This window comes from Musca autumnalis, unplaced genomic scaffold, assembly GCF_047663935.1.
Source record: "Musca autumnalis isolate F117 unplaced genomic scaffold, ASM4766393v1 scaffold_2, whole genome shotgun sequence".
In the NCBI taxonomy this organism is placed as follows: Eukaryota; Metazoa; Arthropoda; class Insecta; order Diptera; family Muscidae; genus Musca; species Musca autumnalis.
This window is the reverse complement of record NW_027411755.1, coordinates 15,437,160-15,460,000: the sequence shown is the minus strand read 5'-3', so window position 1 is coordinate 15,460,000 and position 22,841 is coordinate 15,437,160. Positions and strand designations below refer to the sequence as shown.

Below are 22,841 nucleotides of genomic sequence, written 5' to 3'. Positions count from 1 at the left end.
ACATCTACCTTGTTTATTCTGATACGTGAAAAGTGTTGCAACTTTTGGTACAGTTGAAATCGAGTGGATGTAAACCAAGCATTAAACCCACTTTACACTTATGCCCATGGCACAATTACCCAGGTAGTGGCATCGTAAAATTTTGAATATGTTATGTCAAAGCTTTCTTTATGTTGTTGGGGAAATTACAACAAAAATATTTTTTTTATAAAGGGATTTGACTTTTCATATTCGATCAGCTGGTGTGATACCACTACCTGGTAGTTCTGCCATGCTTATGCCCCATGGTAGAACAAATATAAGATAAATTAAATACTACAACAAATACATCTCAACAACAACCACATAGAAATTTGTTTTTGTTTGTAATGTTACTGCCAAAGGTATATGTAAACAAAATAAGGAAAGTCTATAAACTATTTGAATTTAAAATTTTTCACATTTGATTGAATATTTTGGAAAATATGAATGAAAACTTGTTACATACACAATTTGAATGTTTCCACATCATTCCACTAAATGCATCATTTCTCGCAGAAAGTAGAATTCTTGCAAAAATGTTTGGGGTCGCCGGAAATTCAATGAAAAAGGAAAAGCTGGTTCAATATTTTGTTTTGTTTTTCAGTCAGCTGTGTATTGCTGTTACCTTTTATTGTTCTACCATGCTTATGCCCGTAACCCTGCGTTTACAAATGACAGAACAGTTGACTTCATGTATTGATTGTCAAAATCCCACAACTTGCCTGTGTGACGTAGGCGTCCAGACAACTGCGAAAACAGTTGTAAAATTATGAATGAAAATCACCGATTTCTTTTTGTTTTCCGTTCACATATTTTGTTTTGTACATATTCTTTTGTTTTCAAAACATTTGAATTATCATCTCACTTCTTTTTCACAAAAATGTCAAAAATTTGTCAACTCAAACGTTGTATGTGTTTTCAGCTTAAAGCTGAACACGCAACGCGTCACTCAATGGACCGTATGTGACGCGGCCTTTACCCACTACAGCAAATTAAAAAAATTACTCTAGGGCCTGGAAACTTGCATTTAAAACATTCTCATTTTATAGGGGCTGTTAAATCGAGTTACCCACAATAGCAATTTATGGAATTTATGGGTGGATTTCGCACATACGTCGCGTTACAACAACCACATGAAAACTTCAAGAACAAACTTGGCATTACTTACACATTTTTCATGTGGTTGTTGTTTTCAACGCACTACGCGTCACATAACGGACCGTATGTATTTGGCCCTTAATGCTAGGTTTACATTTACGAAATCCACTGGATTTCAACTGTCAATTCCATTGCTTAAACGTCAAATGAAATCCAATGGATTTCAGATGAGATTTCATTTGACGTATACGCAAAGAAATTGACAGTTGAAATCCACTCGATTTCGTAAATGTAAACTTAATATAAGCCACTTGACAATTTAGGTTAAGCGACGAGGTAACATGTCAAATCAGTAATAATTTTGAATAAAGCAACATGGTAACACATCAAATTTGTGGAATGGCGATGATATACACTTCCTCGTAACGACGACCAATCACATTAAAGAAAACAATAGTTAAAATTTTTACAGATATATATTTTATTTTTTGTTTTTTTTTTTTTTGCTTTTTCTTTTTTTGTAAATTGTTACCTTAATATCTGTATAAGCCTAAAAATATTTTATCTAACAGTTCTATGCCTTTAAAAATGTTTTAATTTACAGACTACATACTTCTTTTTAAGTTGTTAATTATAGTATACAATTAAATTCAGTTTACATTTTTGTAACTAATCAAATTAAAGGTTATTTACGAAACTTAATAAGAAAAAAAATTTTTTTTGAAAAGGGAAATAACAGATGTCTTTACAAAGTGGTACCATTTAAACTTGGATGTTTTAGCAAACAACAAAGGGAAGAAGTGGAGAAACAATAATAACAGAAAAAAACAACTGAAGAAAAGGAAATTATAGTAATTCTCAAGTTAATTAACTAATAGTTTTTGTTTTTGTATTGTAAACTAACCAAATTAGTAGACAAAACAATATTATGTATGTATAAAATAAACTCTCTTTTTTTAAGTATAAAATAGGATTTTGTTATTTTTGTTTTTATGATTACAAATTATAAATTTAAAGTTATCACTACAATTCCTTTTCGGGTTTTGATTTCTTTGTTACTTTTGTTGTGGTTGATGATGACGGTGTCGTTGATGGAGCTGAGGGTGCAGCCTCCGTTGTATTACTACCATTTACCTTACTCGACTCCTTGGCCATTTGCCATCTTTTGAATTCAATCATTTGCATGATACGTATCTTCATATGCGGCCGACGTTGCATTACTTTTGATAATTTGGCAAATTCTTGGGAGTACATAAATACCACAGGTATTTTCACATCATTAATGCCATCACCGGACATGGCAAACATGGGTTGTGTTTCTCCCGATGAACCGGGTACATTATCACAGACAATAAGTGCCAAGGCGCCCGCTTTTTGAGCCAATCTCGCCTTACTCACAAATGTACAATCACCACGTTCGGCTATTAAAATTTTGCCTTTCACCTTTTCTGCATTTGCTAAACGTTCATCGCATGCCCTTAATGGTTCGGCTAGGAGAACTTCACTTTCAACAAAATCATCTTCTGTCAGTTCAGGACTAAAATGTGAGGGCCCAGCCATTAAGGCAGTCCATTCATTTGATTTGTCGTCAAGGGGATAAGCAACGGCCTGGAATGAAAGAAGTATTGGAATTAATTAAATATTGAAAAGGATAATGAAGAGATAAATTGAAAGAATGGGTAGCAACAGTTCGGGGACATTAACAGTTATTAGATTTTTTTATTAAATTATCTTTGCATTTAAAAAGAGCTTTATATCCCTTCCAGGATCTTAGGACAACAACACCTACATCCTGTCAAAACAATACCGACGAAAGCAATTTTTAAGAAATCCACACTTGTCTAGGATGCTCATAAATTTTAAAAAAAAAATCCACGCTTGTCTAGGATGCTCATAAATTTTAAAAAAAAAATCCACGCTTGTCTAGGAAGCTTATAAATATTTTCAAAAAAAATCCACGCTTCTTGAGGAAGTTCATAAATATTTTTTAAAAAATCCACGCTTGTCTAGGAAGTTCATAAATATTTTTTAAAAAATCCACGCTTTTCTAGGAAGTTCATAAATATTTTTTAAAAAATCCACGCTTGTCTAGGAAGTTCATAAATATTTTTTAAAAAATCCACGCTTGTCTAGGAAGTTCATAAATATTTTTTAAAAAATCCACGCTTGTCTAGGAAGTTCATAAATATTTTTTAAAAAATCCACGCTTGTCTAGGAAGTTCATAAATATTTTTTAAAAAATCCACGCTTGTCTAGGAAGTTCATAAATATTTTTTAAAAAATCCACGCTTGTCTAGGAAGTTCATAAATATTTTTTAAAAAATCCACGCTTGTCTAGGAAGTTCATAAATATTTTTTAAAAAATCCACGCTTGTCTAGGAAGTTCATAAATATTTTTTAAAAAATCCACGCTTGTCTAGGAAGTTCATAAATATTTTTTAAAAAATCCACGCTTGTCTAGGAAGTTCATAAATATTTTTTAAAAAATCCACGCTTGTCTAGGAAGTTCATAAATATTTTTTAAAAAATCCACGCTTGTCTAGGAAGTTCATAAATATTTTTTAAAAAATCCACGCTTGTCTAGGAAGTTCATAAATATTTTTTAAAAAATCCACGCTTGTCTAGGAAGTTCATAAATATTTTTTAAAAAATCCACGCTTGTCTAGGAAGTTCATAAATATTTTTTAAAAAATCCACGCTTGTCTAGGAAGTTCATAAATATTTTTTAAAAAATCCACGCTTGTCTAGGAAGTTCATAAATATTTTTTAAAAAATCCACGCTTGTCTAGGAAGTTCATAAATATTTTTTAAAAAATCCACGCTTGTCTAGGAAGTTCATAAATATTTTTTAAAAAATCCACGCTTGTCTAGGAAGTTCATAAATATTTTTTAAAAAATCCACGCTTGTCTAGGAAGTTCATAAATATTTTTTAAAAAATCCACGCTTGTCTAGGAAGTTCATAAATATTTTTTAAAAAATCCACGCTTGTCTAGGAAGTTCATAAATATTTTTTAAAAAATCCACGCTTGTCTAGGAAGTTCATAAATATTTTTTAAAAAATCCACGCTTGTCTAGGAAGTTCATAAATATTTTTTAAAAAATCCACGCTTGTCTAGGAAGTTCATAAATATTTTTTAAAAAATCCACGCTTGTCTAGGAAGTTCATAAATATTTTTTAAAAAATCCACGCTTGTCTAGGAAGTTCATAAATATTTTTTAAAAAATCCACGCTTGTCTAGGAAGTTCATAAATATTTTTTAAAAAATCCACGCTTGTCTAGGAAGTTCATAAATATTTTTTAAAAAATCCACGCTTGTCTAGGAAGTTCATAAATATTTTTTAAAAAATCCACGCTTGTCTAGGAAGTTCATAAATATTTTTTAAAAAATCCACGCTTGTCTAGGAAGTTCATAAATATTTTTTAAAAAATCCACGCTTGTCTAGGAAGTTCATAAATATTTTTTAAAAAATCCACGCTTGTCTAGGAAGTTCATAAATATTTTTTAAAAAATCCACGCTTGTCTAGGAAGTTCATAAATATTTTTTAAAAAATCCACGCTTGTCTAGGAAGTTCATAAATATTTTTTAAAAAATCCACGCTTGTCTAGGAAGTTCATAAATATTTTTTAAAAAATCCACGCTTGTCTAGGAAGTTCATAAATATTTTTTAAAAAATCCACGCTTGTCTAGGAAGTTCATAAATATTTTTTAAAAAATCCACGCTTGTCTAGGAAGTTCATAAATATTTTTTAAAAAATCCACGCTTGTCTAGGAAGTTCATAAATATTTTTTAAAAAATCCACGCTTGTCTAGGAAGTTCATAAATATTTTTTAAAAAATCCACGCTTGTCTAGGAAGTTCATAAATATTTTTTAAAAAATCCACGCTTGTCTAGGAAGTTCATAAATATTTTTTAAAAAATCCACGCTTGTCTAGGAAGTTCATAAATATTTTTTAAAAAATCCACGCTTGTCTAGGAAGTTCATAAATATTTTTTAAAAAATCCACGCTTGTCTAGGAAGTTCATAAATATTTTTTAAAAAATCCACGCTTGTCTAGGAAGTTCATAAATATTTTTTAAAAAATCCACGCTTGTCTAGGAAGTTCATAAATATTTTTTAAAAAATCCACGCTTGTCTAGGAAGTTCATAAATATTTTTTAAAAAATCCACGCTTGTCTAGGAAGTTCATAAATATTTTTTAAAAAATCCACGCTTGTCTAGGAAGTTCATAAATATTTTTTAAAAAATCCACGCTTGTCTAGGAAGTTCATAAATATTTTTTAAAAAATCCACGCTTGTCTAGGAAGTTCATAAATATTTTTTAAAAAATCCACGCTTGTCTAGGAAGTTCATAAATATTTTTTAAAAAATCCACGCTTGTCTAGGAAGTTCATAAATATTTTTTAAAAAATCCACGCTTGTCTAGGAAGTTCATAAATATTTTTTAAAAAATCCACGCTTGTCTAGGAAGTTCATAAATATTTTTTAAAAAATCCACGCTTGTCTAGGAAGTTCATAAATATTTTTTAAAAAATCCACGCTTGTCTAGGAAGTTCATAAATATTTTTTAAAAAATCCACGCTTGTCTAGGAAGTTCATAAATATTTTTTAAAAAATCCACGCTTGTCTAGGAAGTTCATAAATATTTTTTAAAAAATCCACGCTTGTCTAGGAAGTTCATAAATATTTTTTAAAAAATCCACGCTTGTCTAGGAAGTTCATAAATATTTTTTAAAAAATCCACGCTTGTCTAGGAAGTTCATAAATATTTTTTAAAAAATCCACGCTTGTCTAGGAAGTTCATAAATATTTTTTAAAAAATCCACGCTTGTCTAGGAAGTTCATAAATATTTTTTAAAAAATCCACGCTTGTCTAGGAAGTTCATAAATATTTTTTAAAAAATCCACGCTTGTCTAGGAAGTTCATAAATATTTTTTAAAAAATCCACGCTTGTCTAGGAAGTTCATAAATATTTTTTAAAAAATCCACGCTTGTCTAGGAAGTTCATAAATATTTTTTAAAAAATCCACGCTTGTCTAGGAAGTTCATAAATATTTTTTAAAAAATCCACGCTTGTCTAGGAAGTTCATAAATATTTTTTAAAAAATCCACGCTTGTCTAGGAAGTTCATAAATATTTTTTAAAAAATCCACGCTTGTCTAGGAAGTTCATAAATATTTTTTAAAAAATCCACGCTTGTCTAGGAAGTTCATAAATATTTTTTAAAAAATCCACGCTTGTCTAGGAAGTTCATAAATATTTTTTAAAAAATCCACGCTTGTCTAGGAAGTTCATAAATATTTTTTAAAAAATCCACGCTTGTCTAGGAAGTTCATAAATATTTTTTAAAAAATCCACGCTTGTCTAGGAAGTTCATAAATATTTTTTAAAAAATCCACGCTTGTCTAGGAAGTTCATAAATATTTTTTAAAAAATCCACGCTTGTCTAGGAAGTTCATAAATATTTTTTAAAAAATCCACGCTTGTCTAGGAAGTTCATAAATATTTTTTAAAAAATCCACGCTTGTCTAGGAAGTTCATAAATATTTTTTAAAAAATCCACGCTTGTCTAGGAAGTTCATAAATATTTTTTAAAAAATCCACGCTTGTCTAGGAAGTTCATAAATATTTTTTAAAAAATCCACGCTTGTCTAGGAAGTTCATAAATATTTTTTAAAAAATCCACGCTTGTCTAGGAAGTTCATAAATATTTTTTAAAAAATCCACGCTTGTCTAGGAAGTTCATAAATATTTTTTAAAAAATCCACGCTTGTCTAGGAAGTTCATAAATATTTTTTAAAAAATCCACGCTTGTCTAGGAAGTTCATAAATATTTTTTAAAAAATCCACGCTTGTCTAGGAAGTTCATAAATATTTTTTAAAAAATCCACGCTTGTCTAGGAAGTTCATAAATATTTTTTAAAAAATCCACGCTTGTCTAGGAAGTTCATAAATATTTTTTAAAAAATCCACGCTTGTCTAGGAAGTTCATAAATATTTTTTAAAAAATCCACGCTTGTCTAGGAAGTTCATAAATATTTTTTAAAAAATCCACGCTTGTCTAGGAAGTTCATAAATATTTTTTAAAAAATCCACGCTTGTCTAGGAAGTTCATAAATATTTTTTAAAAAATCCACGCTTGTCTAGGAAGTTCATAAATATTTTTTAAAAAATCCACGCTTGTCTAGGAAGTTCATAAATATTTTTTAAAAAATCCACGCTTGTCTAGGAAGTTCATAAATATTTTTTAAAAAATCCACGCTTGTCTAGGAAGTTCATAAATATTTTTTAAAAAATCCACGCTTGTCTAGGAAGTTCATAAATATTTTTTAAAAAATCCACGCTTGTCTAGGAAGTTCATAAATATTTTTTAAAAAATCCACGCTTGTCTAGGAAGTTCATAAATATTTTTTAAAAAATCCACGCTTGTCTAGGAAGTTCATAAATATTTTTTAAAAAATCCACGCTTGTCTAGGAAGTTCATAAATATTTTTTAAAAAATCCACGCTTGTCTAGGAAGTTCATAAATATTTTTTAAAAAATCCACGCTTGTCTAGGAAGTTCATAAATATTTTTTAAAAAATCCACGCTTGTCTAGGAAGTTCATAAATATTTTTTAAAAAATCCACGCTTGTCTAGGAAGTTCATAAATATTTTTTAAAAAATCCACGCTTGTCTAGGAAGTTCATAAATATTTTTTAAAAAATCCACGCTTGTCTAGGAAGTTCATAAATATTTTTTAAAAAATCCACGCTTGTCTAGGAAGTTCATAAATATTTTTTAAAAAATCCACGCTTGTCTAGGAAGTTCATAAATATTTTTTAAAAAATCCACGCTTGTCTAGGAAGTTCATAAATATTTTTTAAAAAATCCACGCTTGTCTAGGAAGTTCATAAATATTTTTTAAAAAATCCACGCTTGTCTAGGAAGTTCATAAATATTTTTTAAAAAATCCACGCTTGTCTAGGAAGTTCATAAATATTTTTTAAAAAATCCACGCTTGTCTAGGAAGTTCATAAATATTTTTTAAAAAATCCACGCTTGTCTAGGAAGTTCATAAATATTTTTTAAAAAATCCACGCTTGTCTAGGAAGTTCATAAATATTTTTTAAAAAATCCACGCTTGTCTAGGAAGTTCATAAATATTTTTTAAAAAATCCACGCTTGTCTAGGAAGTTCATAAATATTTTTTAAAAAATCCACGCTTGTCTAGGAAGTTCATAAATATTTTTTAAAAAATCCACGCTTGTCTAGGAAGTTCATAAATATTTTTTAAAAAATCCACGCTTGTCTAGGAAGTTCATAAATATTTTTTAAAAAATCCACGCTTGTCTAGGAAGTTCATAAATATTTTTTAAAAAATCCACGCTTGTCTAGGAAGTTCATAAATATTTTTTAAAAAATCCACGCTTGTCTAGGAAGTTCATAAATATTTTTTAAAAAATCCACGCTTGTCTAGGAAGTTCATAAATATTTTTTAAAAAATCCACGCTTGTCTAGGAAGTTCATAAATATTTTTTAAAAAATCCACGCTTGTCTAGGAAGTTCATAAATATTTTTTAAAAAATCCACGCTTGTCTAGGAAGCTCATAAATATTTTTTAAAAAATCCACGCTTGTCTAGGAAGTTCATAAATATTTTTTAAAAAATCCACGCTTGTCTAGGAAGTTCATAAATGTTTTTAAAAAATCCACGCTTGTCTAGGAAGTTCATAAATATTTTTTAAAAAATCCACGCTTGTCTAGGAAGCTCATAAATATTTTTTAAAAAATCCACGCTTGTCTAGGAAGTTCATAAATATTTTTTAAAAAATCCACGCTTGTCTAGGAAGTTCATAAATGTTTTTAAAAAATCCACGCTTGTCTAGGAAGTTCATAAATATTTTTTAAAAAATCCACGTTTGTCTAGGAAGTTCATAAATATTTTTTAAAAAATCCACGCTTGTCTAGGAAGTTCATAAATATTTTTTAAAAAATCCACGCTTGTCTAGGAAGTTCATAAATGTTTTTAAAAAATCCACGCTTGTCTAGGAAGTTCATAAATATTTTTTAAAAAATCCACGCTTGTCTAGGAAGTTCATAAATATTTTTTAAAAAATCCACGCTTGTCTAGGAAGTTCATAAATATTTTTTAAAAAATCCACGCTTGTCTAGGAAGTTCATAAATATTTTTTAAAAAATCCACGCTTGTCTAGGAAGTTCATAAATATTTTTTAAAAAATCCACGCTTGTCTAGGAAGCTCATAAATATTTTTTAAAAAATCCACGCTTGTCTAGGAAGTTCATAAATATTTTTTAAAAAATCCACGCTTGTCTAGGAAGTTCATAAATGTTTTTAAAAAATCCACGCTTGTCTAGGAAGTTCATAAATATTTTTTAAAAAATCCACGCTTGTCTAGGAAGTTCATAAATATTTTTTAAAAAATCCACGCTTGTCTAGGAAGTTCATAAATGTTTTTAAAAAATCCACGCTTGTCTAGGAAGCTCATAAATATTTTTTAAAAAATCCACGCTTGTCTAGGAAGTTCATAAATATTTTTTAAAAAATCCACGCTTGTCTAGGAAGTTCATAAATATTTTTTAAAAAATCCACGCTTGACTAGGAAGGTCATAAATATTTTTTTAAAAAATCCACGCTTGTCTAGGAAGTTCATAAATATTTTTTAAAAATCCATGCTTGTCTAGGAAGTTCATAAATACTTTTTAAAAAATCCACACTTGTGTAGGAAACTCATAAATATTTTTTTTAAAAAATCCACCCTTGTCTAGGAATCTCATAAATATTTTTTAAAAAATCCGAGCCTACAAAGGAACCTCAAAAATAATTTTTATAAAATCTACGCTTGTCGACTAACCTCAAAATATTTGTTTTAAAATATCCGCGCTTGCCTAGGAACCTCAAAATAGCTTTTAAAAAATCCATGTTTGTCTAGAAACCTCAAACAATTTTCAAAAAACAACGCTTTTCTAGGAAACTCAGAAAAGTTTTTAAATTCTTTACCTGTAACTGTGCCAGTTGATTTAATGACTGCAATTTGGTTAGCTCCAACATTTCCTGCATAAATTGTAAACCCATTTCACCTTCCTCTGGAGATTTTGCCTAAAAGAAATATGAAAACAAAACATAACCTCAATTTCAAAAGGGAGGAAGAAGGAAATAGCATTACAAAAACACCTAAGCATGACAAAGTGAATGAAACATAACAACACAGGCAAAAAGATGCAGCAGCACCGGCATTTCAAAATCAAACAACAAAAGTAAATTAAACAACAAAACTGATAACTCACATTATAAAAACTATGAAACAGTCGCACCTTGCCATCGCCTAATGAAACCATTGTGATACCCATGTCATAAACAGCTCGTAAATGATCTGCATTACTCGCTTGAAAGTCCAAGGCTCGTAGCCGTTTGGTGGCAGGTGTGCGCGGGCACGAGCCGGTAATGAAGTTGCGTAAAGGTTTGCGTACTTTCTCAGGAAAAAGCTTGTTCGATGAGGGACAGGTGCGCATAAAGTCTAGCACATTATGCTCCTCGGATTGACGGAAACCTGTGAGACCAAAAAAAAGGGGTTTGGATTATAAAATCAATTCCAATTTATAAAATTTTGGAAGTACTTACTGTAGGTGGAGTTACCCAATTGTGCCAAAGAGAGCGGCAGTAAATGAGCCTCTGTGGTGAAAACAAATTCATCAATATTCAAAATCAAATCCTGTGGCTCAGTGAACAGTAGATACAAATATTTAAATGTCTCCGACAAAACAAACGAATCCATGCGATCTTCATGTTTCCCGGTGCGCACATCATTTACTGCCGCATAACCACACGGCACCTTGGCATATTGTTGCAAAGCTTTAAGAACCTTTTTACCAACTTGCAAATAATGATGATCACCCGTGGCACGATATAAAAAGTAGGTGGATTCGATAAATTCCGGTCGCAAATGATGTTGTCCCCAATGAATTTGAAAATCGATGGTAAATGCTTCAGGTATAAAGGTGTGCATTTGCATAACTTGATATAACATTTCATGAGTCTGAACGGCGGGTTTCAAATCGCCCGATAACACCTGTAAACCAGGCCAGAAGGCCAGTAGGGCATCCATAAAATTGCGTGATTTAGCATGAGGACGATGCATAAGGACATCCAGCAGCATTGGTCCTTCACTAACGTACTTCATAACAGCGTTGTAGTGACGATTGAAACGTGCCAAATATTTATCATCACCCAGCAGGACATAGGATTTAAAGAGGTATTCATAATATGAATCGATACCAGCACCAACACCAGAATCACGACGCACCCAATCACCGGAGTGAACATTTAAAACGGTACCCATAAGGTCGGACCCCCGATGACGCAACTTCCATAGGGCATCCATGGCGGCATGGGCACGAGCTTCAAAAATGGGATCACCTGAAAAAGTAAAAAAAACAAAATTTGAGAAAATTAAATTGGGAATAATTTAGAAATTTAGAAAGAACACGCAGACTCCATATAGAACTTCTATGGAATAGAAGGCCTCCGTAGTGGGCTTCTATAATATAGAAGACCTCCTTAGGAGGCTTCTATTGAATAGAAGACCTCCTTAGGAGGCTTCTATTGAATAGAAGACCTCCTTAGGAGGCTTCTATTGAATAGAAGACCTCCTTAGGAGGCTTCTATTGAATAGAAGACCTCCTTAGGAGGCTTCTATTGAATAGAAGACCTCCTTAGGAGGCTTCTATTGAATAGAAGACCTCCTTAGGAGGCTTCTATTGAATAGAAGACCTCCTTAGGAGGCTTCTATTGAATAGAAGACCTCCTTAGGAGGCTTCTATTGAATAGAAGACCTCCTTAGGAGGCTTCTATTGAATAGAAGACCTCCTTAGGAGGCTTCTATTGAATAGAAGACCTCCTTAGGAGGCTTCTATTGAATAGAAGACCTCCTTAGGAGGCTTCTATTGAATAGAAGACCTCCTTAGGAGGCTTCTATTGAATAGAAGACCTCCTTAGGAGGCTTCTATTGAATAGAAGACCTCCTTAGGAGGCTTCTATTGAATAGAAGACCTCCGTAGGAGTCTTCTATAGAATAGAAGACCTCCGTAGGAGTCTTCTATAGAATAGAAGACCTCCGTAGGAGGCTTCTATAGAATAGAAGACCTTCGTAGGGGGCTTCTATAGAATAGAAGACCTCCGTAGGAGGCTTCTATAGAATAGAAGACCTCCGTAGGAGGCTTCTATAGAATAGAAGACCTCCGTAGGAGGCTTCTATAGAATAGAAGGCCTCCGTAGGAGGCTTCTATAGAATAGAAGACCTCCGTAGGAGGCTTCTATAGAATAGAAGACCTCCGTAGGAGGCTTCTATAGAATAGAAGACCTCCGTAGGAGGCTTCTATAGAATAGAAGACCTCCGTAGGAGGCTTCTATAGAATAGAAGACCTCCGTAGGAGGCTTCTATAGAATAGAAGACCTCCGTAGGAGGCTTCTATAGAATAGAAGACCTCCGTAGGAGGCTTCTATAGAATAGAAGACCTCCGTAGGAGGCTTCTATAGAATAGAAGACCTCCGTAGGAGGCTTCTATAGAATAGAAGACCTCCGTAGGAGGCTTCTATAGAATAGAAGACCTCCGTAGGAGGCTTCTATAGAATAGAAGACCTCCGTAGGAGGCTTCTATAGAATAGAAGACCTCCGTAGGAGGCTTCTATAGAATAGAAGACCTCCGTAGGGGCTTCTATAGAATAGAAGACCTCCGTAGGAGGCTTCTATAGAATAGAAGACCTCCGTAGGAGGCTTCTATAGAATAGAAGACCTCCGTAGGAGGCTTCTATAGAATAGAAGACCTCCGTAGGAGGCTTCTATAGAATAGAAGACCTCCGTAGGAGGCTTCTATAGAATAGAAGACCTCCGTAGGAGGCTTCTATAGAATAGAAGACCTCCGTAGGAGGCTTTTATAGAATAGAAGACCTCCGTAGGAGGCTTCTATAGAATAGAAGACCTCCGTAGGAGGCTTCTATAGAATAGAAGACCTCCGTAGGAGGCTTCTATAGAATAGAAGACCTCCGTAGGAGGCTTCTATAGAATAGAAGACCTCCGTAGGAGGCTTCTATAGAATAAAAGACCTGCGTAGGAGGCTTCTATAGTATAGAAGACCTGCGTAGGAGGCTTCTATAGTATTGAAGACCTGCGTAGGAGGCTTCTATAGTATAGAAGACCTGCGTAGGAGGCTTCTATAGAATAGAAGACCTGCGTAGGAGGCTTCTATAGTATTGAAGACCTGCGTAGGAGGCTTCTATAGAATAGAAGACCTGCGTAGGAGGCTTCTATAGAATAGAAGACCTCCGTAGGAGGCTTCTATAGAATAGAAGACCTCCGTAGGAGGTTTCTATAGAATAGAAGACCTCCGTAGGAGGCTTCTATAGAATAGAAGACCTCCGTAGGAGGCTTCTATAGAATAGAAGACCTCCGTAGGAGGCTTCTATAGAATAGAAGACCTCCGTAGGAGGCTTCTATAGAATAGAAGACCTCCGTAGGAGGCTTCTATAGAATAGAAGACCTCCGTAGGGGGCTTCTATAGTATAGAAGACCTCCGTAGGAGGCTTCTATAGAATAGAAGACCTCCGTAGGGGCTTCTATAGAATAGAAGACCTCCGTAGGAGGCTTCTATAGAATAGAAGACCTCCGTAGGGGGCTTCTATAGAATAGAAGACCTCCGTAGGGGGCTTCTATAGAATAGAAGACCTCCGTAGGAGGCTTCTATAGAATAGAAGACCTCCGTAGGAGGCTTCTATAGAATAGAAGACCTCCGTAGGAGGCTTCTATAGAATAGAAGACCTCCGTAGGAGGCTTCTATAGAATAGAAGACCTCCGTAGGAGGCTTCTATAGAATAGAAGACCTCCGTAGGAGGCTTCTATAGAATAGAAGACCTCCGTAGGAGGCTTCTATAGAATAGAAGACCTCCGTAGGAGGCTTCTATAGAATAGAAGACCTCCGTAGGAGGCTTCTATAGAATAGAAGACCTCCGTAGGAGGCTTCTATAGAATAGAAGACCTCCGTAGGAGGCTTCTATAGAATAGAAGACCTCCGTAGGAGGCTTCTATAGTATAGAAGACCTGCGTAGGAGGCTTCTATAGTATAGAAGACCTGCGTAGGAGGCTTCTATAGTATAGAAGACCTGCGTAGGAGGCTTCTATAGTATTGAAGACCTGCGTAGGAGGCTTCTATAGAATAGAAGACCTCCGTAGGAGGCTTCTATAGAATAGAAGACCTCCGTAGGGGCTTCTATAGAATAGAAGACCTCCGTAGGAGGCTTCTATAGAATAGAAGACCTCCGTAGGAGGCTTCTATAGAATAGAAGACCTCCGTAGGAGGCTTCTATAGAATAGAAGACCTCCGTAGGAGGCTTCTATAGAATAGAAGACCTCCGTAGGAGGCTTCTATAGAATAGAAGACCTCCGTAGGAGGCTTCTATAGAATAGAAGACCTCCGTAGGAGGCTTCTATAGAATAGAAGACCTCCGTAGGAGGCTTCTATAGAATAGAAGACCTCCGTAGGAGGCTTCTATAGAATAGAAGACCTCCGTAGGAGGCTTCTATAGAATAGAAGACCTCCGTAGGAGGCTTCTATAGAATAAAAGACCTGCGTAGGAGGCTTCTATAGTATAGAAGACCTGCGTAGGAGGCTTCTATAGTATTGAAGACCTGCGTAGGAGGCTTCTATAGTATAGAAGACCTGCGTAGGAGGCTTCTATAGAATAGAAGACCTGCGTAGGAGGCTTCTATAGTATTGAAGACCTGCGTAGGAGGCTTCTATAGAATAGAAGACCTGCGTAGGAGGCTTCTATAGAATAGAAGACCTCCGTAGGAGGCTTCTATAGAATAGAAGACCTCCGTAGGAGGTTTCTATAGAATAGAAGACCTCCGTAGGAGGCTTCTATAGAATAGAAGACCTCCGTAGGAGGCTTCTATAGAATAGAAGACCTCCGTAGGAGGCTTCTATAGAATAGAAGACCTCCGTAGGAGGCTTCTATAGAATAGAAGACCTCCGTAGGAGGCTTCTATAGAATAGAAGACCTCCGTAGGGGGCTTCTATAGTATAGAAGACCTCCGTAGGAGGCTTCTATAGAATAGAAGACCTCCGTAGGGGCTTCTATAGAATAGAAGACCTCCGTAGGAGGCTTCTATAGAATAGAAGACCTCCGTAGGGGGCTTCTATAGAATAGAAGACCTCCGTAGGGGGCTTCTATAGAATAGAAGACCTCCGTAGGAGGCTTCTATAGAATAGAAGACCTCCGTAGGAGGCTTCTATAGAATAGAAGACCTCCGTAGGAGGCTTCTATAGAATAGAAGACCTCCGTAGGAGGCTTCTATAGAATAGAAGACCTCCGTAGGAGGCTTCTATAGAATAGAAGACCTCCGTAGGAGGCTTCTATAGAATAGAAGACCTCCGTAGGAGGCTTCTATAGAATAGAAGACCTCCGTAGGAGGCTTCTATAGAATAGAAGACCTCCGTAGGAGGCTTCTATAGAATAGAAGACCTCCGTAGGAGGCTTCTATAGAATAGAAGACCTCCGTAGGAGGCTTCTATAGTATAGAAGACCTGCGTAGGAGGCTTCTATAGTATAGAAGACCTGCGTAGGAGGCTTCTATAGTATAGAAGACCTGCGTAGGAGGCTTCTATAGTATTGAAGACCTGCGTAGGAGGCTTCTATAGAATAGAAGACCTCCGTAGGAGGCCTCTATAGAATAGAAGACCTCCGTAGGAGGCTTCTATAGAATAGAAGACCTCCGTAGGAGGCTTCTATAGAATAGAAGACCTCCGTAGGAGGCTTCTATAGAATAGAAGACCTCCGTAGGGGGCTTCTATAGTATAGAAGACCTCCGTAGGAGGCTTCTATAGAATAGAAGACCTCCGTAGGGGGCTTCTATAGAATAGAAGACCTCCGTAGGGGGCTTCTATAGAATAGAAGACCTCCGTAGGAGGCTTCTATAGAATAGAAGACCTCCGTAGGAGGCTTCTATAGAATAGAAGACCTCCGTAGGAGGCTTCTATAGAATAGAAGACCTCCGTAGGAGGCTTCTATAGAATAGAAGACCTCCGTAGGAGGCTTCTATAGAATAGAAGACCTCCGTAGGAGGCTTCTATAGAATAGAAGACCTCCGTAGGAGGCTTCTATAGAATAGAAGACCTCCGTAGGAGGCTTCTATAGTATAGAAGACCTGCGTAGGAGGCTTCTATAGTATAGAAGACCTGCGTAGGAGGCTTCTATAGTATAGAAGACCTGCGTAGGAGGCTTCTATAGTATAGAAGACCTGCGTAGGAGGCTTCTATAGTATTGAAGACCTGCGTAGGAGGCTTCTATAGAATAGAAGACCTCCGTAGGAGGCCTCTATAGAATAGAAGACCTCCGTAGGAGGCTTCTATAGAATAGAAGACCTCCGTAGGAGGCTTCTATAGAATAGAAGACCTCCGTAGGAGGCTTCTATAGAATAGAAGACCTCCGTAGGAGGCTTCTATAGAATAGAAGACCTCCGTAGGAGGCTTCTATAGAATAGAAGACCTCCGTAGGAGGCTTCTATAGAATAGAAGACCTCCGTAGGAGGCTTCTATAGAATAGAAGACCTCCGTAGGAGGCTTCTATAGAATAGAAGACCTCCGTAGGAGGCTTCTATAGAATAGAAGACCTCCGTAGGAGGCTTCTATAGAATAGAAGACCTCCGTAGGAGGCTTCTATAGAATAGAAGACCTCCGTAGGAGGCTTCTATAGAATAGAAGACCTCCGTAGGAGGCTTCTATAGAATAGAAGACCTCCGTAGGAGGCTTCTATAGAATAGAAGACCTCCGTAGGAGGCTTCTATAGAATAGAAGACCTCCGTAGGAGGCTTCTATAGTATAGAAGACCTGCGTCGGAGGCTTCTATAGTATAGAAGACCTCCGTAGGAGGCTTCTATAGTATAGAAGACCTGCGTCGGAGGCTTCTATTGTATTGAAGACCTGCGTCGGAGGCTTCTATAGTATTGAAGACCTGCGTAGGAGGTTTCTATAGTATAGAAGACCTGCGTAGGAGGCTTCTATAGAATAGAAGACCTCCGTAGGAGGCTTCTATAGAATAGAAGACCTCCGTAGGAGGCTTCTATAGAATAGAAGACCTCCGTAGCAGGCTTCTATAGAATAGAAGACCTCCGTAGGAGGCTTCTATAGAATAGAAGACCTCCGTAGGAGGCTTCTATAGAATAGAAGACCTCCGTAGGAGGCTTCTATAGAATAGAAGACCTCCGTAGGAGGCTTCTATAGAATAGAAGACCTCCGTAGGAGGCTTCTATAGAATAGAAGACCTCCGTAGGAGGCTTCTGTAGAATAGAAGACCTCCGTAGGAGGCTTCTATAGAATAGAAGACCTCCGTAGGAGGCTTCTATAGAATAGAAGACCTCCGTAGGAGGCTTCTATAGTATAGAAGACCTGCGTCGGAGGCTTCTATAGTATAGAAGACCTCCGTAGGAGGCTTCTATAGTATAGAAGACCTGCGTCGGAGGCTTCTATTGTATTGAAGACCTGCGTCGGAGGCTTCTATAGTATTGAAGACCTGCGTAGGAGGTTTCTATAGTATAGAAGACCTGCGTAGGAGGCTTCTATAGAATAGAAGACCTCCGTAGCAGGCTTCTATAGAATAGAAGACCTCCGTAGGAGGCTTCTATAGAATAGAAGACCTCCGTAGGAGGCTTCTATAGAATAGAAGACCTCCGTAGGAGGCTTCTATAGAATAGAAGACCTCCGTAGGAGGCTTCTATAGAATAGAAGACCTCCGTAGGAGGCTTCTATAGAATAGAAGACCTCCGTAGGAGGCTTCTATAGAATAGAAGACCTCCGTAGGAGGCTTCTATAGAATAGAAGACCTCCGTAGGAGGCTTCTATAGAATAGAAGACCTCCGTAGGAGGCTTCTATAGAATAGAAGACCTCCGTAGGAGGCTTCTATAGAATAGAAGACCTCCGTAGGAGGCTTCTATAGAATAGAAGACCTCCGTAGGAGGCTTCTATAGAATAGAAGACCTCCGTAGGAGGCTTCTATAGAATAGAAGACCTCCGTAGGAGGCTTCTATAGAATAGAAGACCTCCGTAGGAGGCTTCTATAGAATAGAAGACCTCCGTAGGAGGCTTCTATAGAATAGAAGACCTCCGTAGGAGGCTTCTATAGAATAGAAGACCTCCGTAGGAGGCTTCTATAGAATAGAAGACCTACGTAGGAGGCTTCTATAGAATAGAAGACCTCCGTAGGAGGCTTCTATAGAATAGAAGACCTCCGTAGGAGGCTTCTATAGAATAGAAGACCTCCGTAGGAGGCTTCTATAGAATAGAAGACCTCCGTAGGAGGCTTCTATAGAATAAAAGACCTCCGTAGGAGGCTTCTATAGAATAGAAGACCTCCGTAGGAGGCTTCTATAGAATAGAAGACCTCCGTAGGAGGCTTCTATAGAATAGAAGACCTCCGTAGGAGGCTTCTATAGAATAGAAGACCTCCGTAGGAGGCTTCTATAGAATAGAAGACCTCCGTAGGAGGCTTCTATAGAATAGAAGACCTCCGTAGGAGGCTTCTATAGAATAGAAGACCTCCGTAGGGGCTTCTATAAAATAGAAGACCTCCGTAGGGGGCTTCTATAGAATAGAATACCTCCGTAAAGGACTTCTATAGAATAGAAGACCTCCGTAGGGGGCTTCTATAGAATAGAAGGCCTCCGTAGGGGCTTCTATAGAATATAATATATATTATATTATATATTATAGAATATAATAGAAGACCTCCGTAGGGGGCTTTTATATCTACGACATTTATTCAGTAATTAGATCTTACCTGTCAATCTTGACAATGCTGCAAATTCCAGCAATATTGTACCAGCACACGCAGTACACGTTTCCCGTGATTTTTTCAGCAACTCATCTTTCATACCATAACGCAGATTAACACGGGCATGCGGAATACCAGTTGAGGTATTAAATGCTGGCAACAAACGATAACCTAAATCTCGGGCCATTTCCAATAGTTCTCCCTTATACCATGGCATAACTTGAGCATTTTTCTGTATATATTCGGCTAAAATATGAGCCGATAAGAGGCCCCCCATCATACGGATATTTGTTTCGAATACCGATACAATAATATCGCTATCAAATTGTACATCGCGTATAACCAATTTAACGGCATGTTCAAACTCGGCAAAATCTCCCAGCACTACCAGGGTGTCAAGCGTATCAACTAATGTCATAGAAAAACTGGAAAGATGGAGAAAAAAAATTTAGTAAATTTGCTTAAAATATATGTAATTAAATTAAATATTAATTATTAAATAAATTTTATGTATTGGCTGTTTTTACGAACATTTTCTTTGCATGAGCTGATTTCCTTCTACTTACTAAGACACCCTGAGCAACCGAAGAGCTCAACCCACTGCCAAAAGGATAATCCATAACACGCTGGCGCCCAATGTGGGGCTCGATCCTACGAACTTTAGATTAAGATTCTCTCTCAAACTGAAATATTTGTATTTAAAACATTGAGACATGCTAAGCAGTCAAAGACCTCGAAATTCTGCCAAAAGGATATTCCAAAAAACAATGGAGAGGAGGTCTTTGATTCTCGAAAAATGGAAAATCGAAAACTAAAACAATGAGTCACTTAAGGTAAATGAATGCGCTCTTTAGAACACCAATTAAATCCCACTTGGTTTTATTTTATAAACTACGGGATCTGTGGCATAAAATACTTTAACCTTCAATACAATATCCTCAGACATGTTGAGCAAAAAAGTAATTGGCATCCTCCAATCATAATTTGTTCTTAAATTATCAAAAAAAAAAATTCTGTATTGCATTATTAGAATAATTAAATAATAAAACTTCTCCCCTTATCTCCAAAAATAGCACATGAAATCTGATTAGATTTGAAAATAGTTAATAAATTATTTATGATTATTATTTTATATATATGTCGTCGACTTTAACAACAAGTTGTTGTATGGGTTTCGATACTAACTTCTAGATACAAAAAAGTAATTATTACTGACCAAGGTCATTCGATGCAAATCAAAGAGAATTTCTTTTTTCTAGAAAATATTTCTTAAAAGCATTTTACCACTATTCCAAAAGCAAACGGTATTGCGAAATTGTTGTTGTTTATGTATTTAAATAATATAACATTTTGAATAGTTATTGCACCTGAAGATAATTTATTCGAAGTTTATAAAAAAAAAAATATTAACATTTCACTAGCCGAAACTTGAGTTGAGTCTCTTATCAGAATCAAAGTCAGTGCAAATATATATACCTAGCATACATACATATATACCACAATTTTATTGTTGTATGCGCGTGTGAAAATAAACATCTGCGGAATAAAGAAAACTAATTGTTTCAATATATCATTCAGCTGATCAATGCTGACGTTTACAAATAAACAAACCGAAGAAGCCAGAATAAAATAAAGTAGCAGAACGTAACTTGTTCTCACTCTCATTCTCAAGAAATTCAATACAAAAAAGTGACACAGCCTGATGTTTATACGCCAAATTGTATCCCATGAAAATCTATGATCTTTTACAGGTAACAATTTAAGTTAGGGGACCGATCTTATATTTGTTTGAGATGGCTCCATAAACAGACAAGAACTGCCACATCATTAAAAGAATAAAGCTGCCAAAACTCATCAAATATCAATTTTTCCTGAGGAGACTTAAAGAGGAAGATTCCTCATAAAATGAAGCGTTGTTTTCGCGAACGCAAAGGTCCGGATAATAGATAATAGGCTTATATCTCTGATCAGTACAATGAGAACAACATGTGGTAAACATTATCTAGTAATCCGGCTAGAGTAGCTAAAGTTGACTTGCATCCCATAATCTTCTAATTTTGCATAATTTAGGTTTGCATGCTTTTTTATTTTTCCTTTTTTATTTAACTTACTTTCCCAGGATATCATCCATATCACCTCTTGATGGTGTAACACCACGATAACGTCCCTTACAGGATAAAGGCATTAGTTCATCAGCTGGATAGGCATTATCCATATATGCATGATAGGCATGATAGAACATATCACGAGCTTCCTCTCTGAAAAATAAAGACATTTGAGAAATTTCAAAGAGTTCTTTTTCTTTCTAAATTTTTGTATACAAACCTTAAAGCTTCCCGTTCCTTATTGGACATATTTTGTGTTGGAATAGAATCGCTGCTAGCGAGCGTTATAAAAAGGCAAAATGCCAACAGAGTACACGTTATGAAAGATGGCATATTTGTTAATTTATTAAACGAAAATCCGGAAGAACTGTTGTTGTTATTTGATATGATTTTGGTCGTTGACCCACTTCTATTATGGAGGCAGTTATGAGAAGTTCTTCTCTTATCAAAATCAAAATTTGGCATTATGATGAAGTGCGGAACTTCCACGGGGTTAAACTTTGCAGATATAAACAGATATTGTCAAACTTTTAGTATAAATCAAAAATAAATTGTAACTTCGTATTGTATGTTGCGAAACTTCGTAGCGTCGGCGGCGCGGGGAGGTCTCACTAACCTTCACTTTGAACCTGTTATAAACTCTTTACAATAAAAGTTGATTTTTGCTTGGTCTTGCTGTTGTATGTTTTTTCTTGAATTTACTCATTTTCCGTGTCTGGGATTTCTACACTTTGCGTTAGCTCTTAATTACGATGAACGACGGACGATGTTTGTTGCCTTTAAAATAAACCAGATGATAAATCAAGGTAAGGTAAATCTGTGTTACTGCCTTCGGCAAACAAAAAATAAAAACACAACACAGATCTATATTTTAAGCTCTCTTAACAAAAACATTCACATTTTGTATGTTTATTGTGGTTTTTGAAGTATAGATGAAATGAAATTTTTGCAACACGTCAATGTTCACTGTAATTTTTTCTTCTAATCTTTTAATTTATCAACAAATTCTTCTACGCCACTCACACACACATCTGTTTTGCATTATATTCTTACTTCTATTTTTGTCTGTCGTCATATATTTGCTTTTATTTTTTTCTCATTACTACAAAAGAAAGAAAATGTTAATCGGTTTCAGATTTCTCTTTATCTTGGAATTTTAAAGCCGTCTAATTAGCCTTATTTACATTTGTTACAGGGATTAGGTTATATTAGGACATTTTTGGTGTTTTTTATTCGTTTAATATCAACTTAATTATACATTTTGCTACGACCGACAGACAAAATCCACCTCCTTTCCCAAAAAATGACAACTGACAACTCACATAGAGATTGCAACAACTACGATAATAATAAATATCGATTGTGATCTGTGTCGTGTTTTATCGATATTTTTTGTGATATCAACACTGAGAGAAAATGTGTGTGTCTCTTTTATTACTGAAACAATTTTTCAGTAATGGGGTTTCTACACGGTATGTTTTTTGGCGCTACGGGGAGGTACCAACTAGCTCAGGGGGCCATCTTCAGGGCGGTCCCAACCCATTCCACCGTAGCCCTAGGGGACGAACAATTATAAATAAACACTACACGAACATAAAAATAAAACGATCACAAATACACGGTACACCGAGAACAAGGGATCTTGATGGATTGACTCCCACACTTCGCCCGCCCATCCTTGACCCTCAGATCCAAATAGCAAAAACTTCTTAAGGACCCCATTTTCTACCTACACTCACCTCGGACTATGTTCACCTACTTTCCTCTCATTAGCAAAAAAAAACAATTAGAA

At 35.6% G+C, this 22,841-nt stretch overlaps 1 protein-coding gene across 33 annotated transcripts; it reads right to left on the bottom strand.

Moving 5' to 3' along the window:
- Nucleotides 1-1,582: 1,582 nt before the first annotated feature.
- Nucleotides 1,583-22,391, bottom strand: Edem2 (ER degradation enhancer, mannosidase alpha-like 2). Of its 33 annotated transcripts, none has more exons than XM_073967184.1 (10): nt 22,308-22,385; nt 22,103-22,151; nt 21,666-21,826; nt 21,270-21,547; nt 21,056-21,202; nt 18,951-19,369; nt 10,745-11,539; nt 10,411-10,673; nt 10,124-10,222; nt 1,583-2,727 (listed from the first exon to the last, which is right to left on the bottom strand). In XM_073967184.1, the coding sequence occupies exons 4-10, from the start codon at nt 21,512-21,514 to the stop codon at nt 2,143-2,145; spliced, it is 2,553 nt and encodes an 850-aa protein (XP_073823285.1). In that variant the 5' UTR covers nt 21,515-21,547; nt 21,666-21,826; nt 22,103-22,151; nt 22,308-22,385; the 3' UTR covers nt 1,583-2,142. The 33 variants fall into 33 exon arrangements, with proteins under 33 accessions (XP_073823285.1, XP_073823282.1, XP_073823284.1 ...); XM_073967181.1 differs by having other exon boundaries at nt 22,073-22,151; nt 22,234-22,371; XM_073967183.1 differs by having other exon boundaries at nt 22,079-22,151; nt 22,234-22,371.
- Between the last annotated feature and the right edge of the window lie 450 nt (nt 22,392-22,841).

Bases quoted from the DNA above. Each gene is read 5' to 3' on its own strand.
- Edem2 (XM_073967171.1), bottom strand. From the start codon at position 21,514: ATGCCAAATTTTGATTTTGATAAGAGAAGAACTTCTCATAACTGCCTC. The intron at 11,540-18,950 runs GTAAGATCTAAT...TTACTTTTTCAG, and splicing joins AGCATTGTCAAGATTGACAG to GTGATCCCATTTTTGAAGCT. The intron at 2,728-10,123 runs GTAAAGAATTTA...CTTTCATTCCAG, and splicing joins ATCAACTGGCACAGTTACAG to GCCGTTGCTTATCCCCTTGA.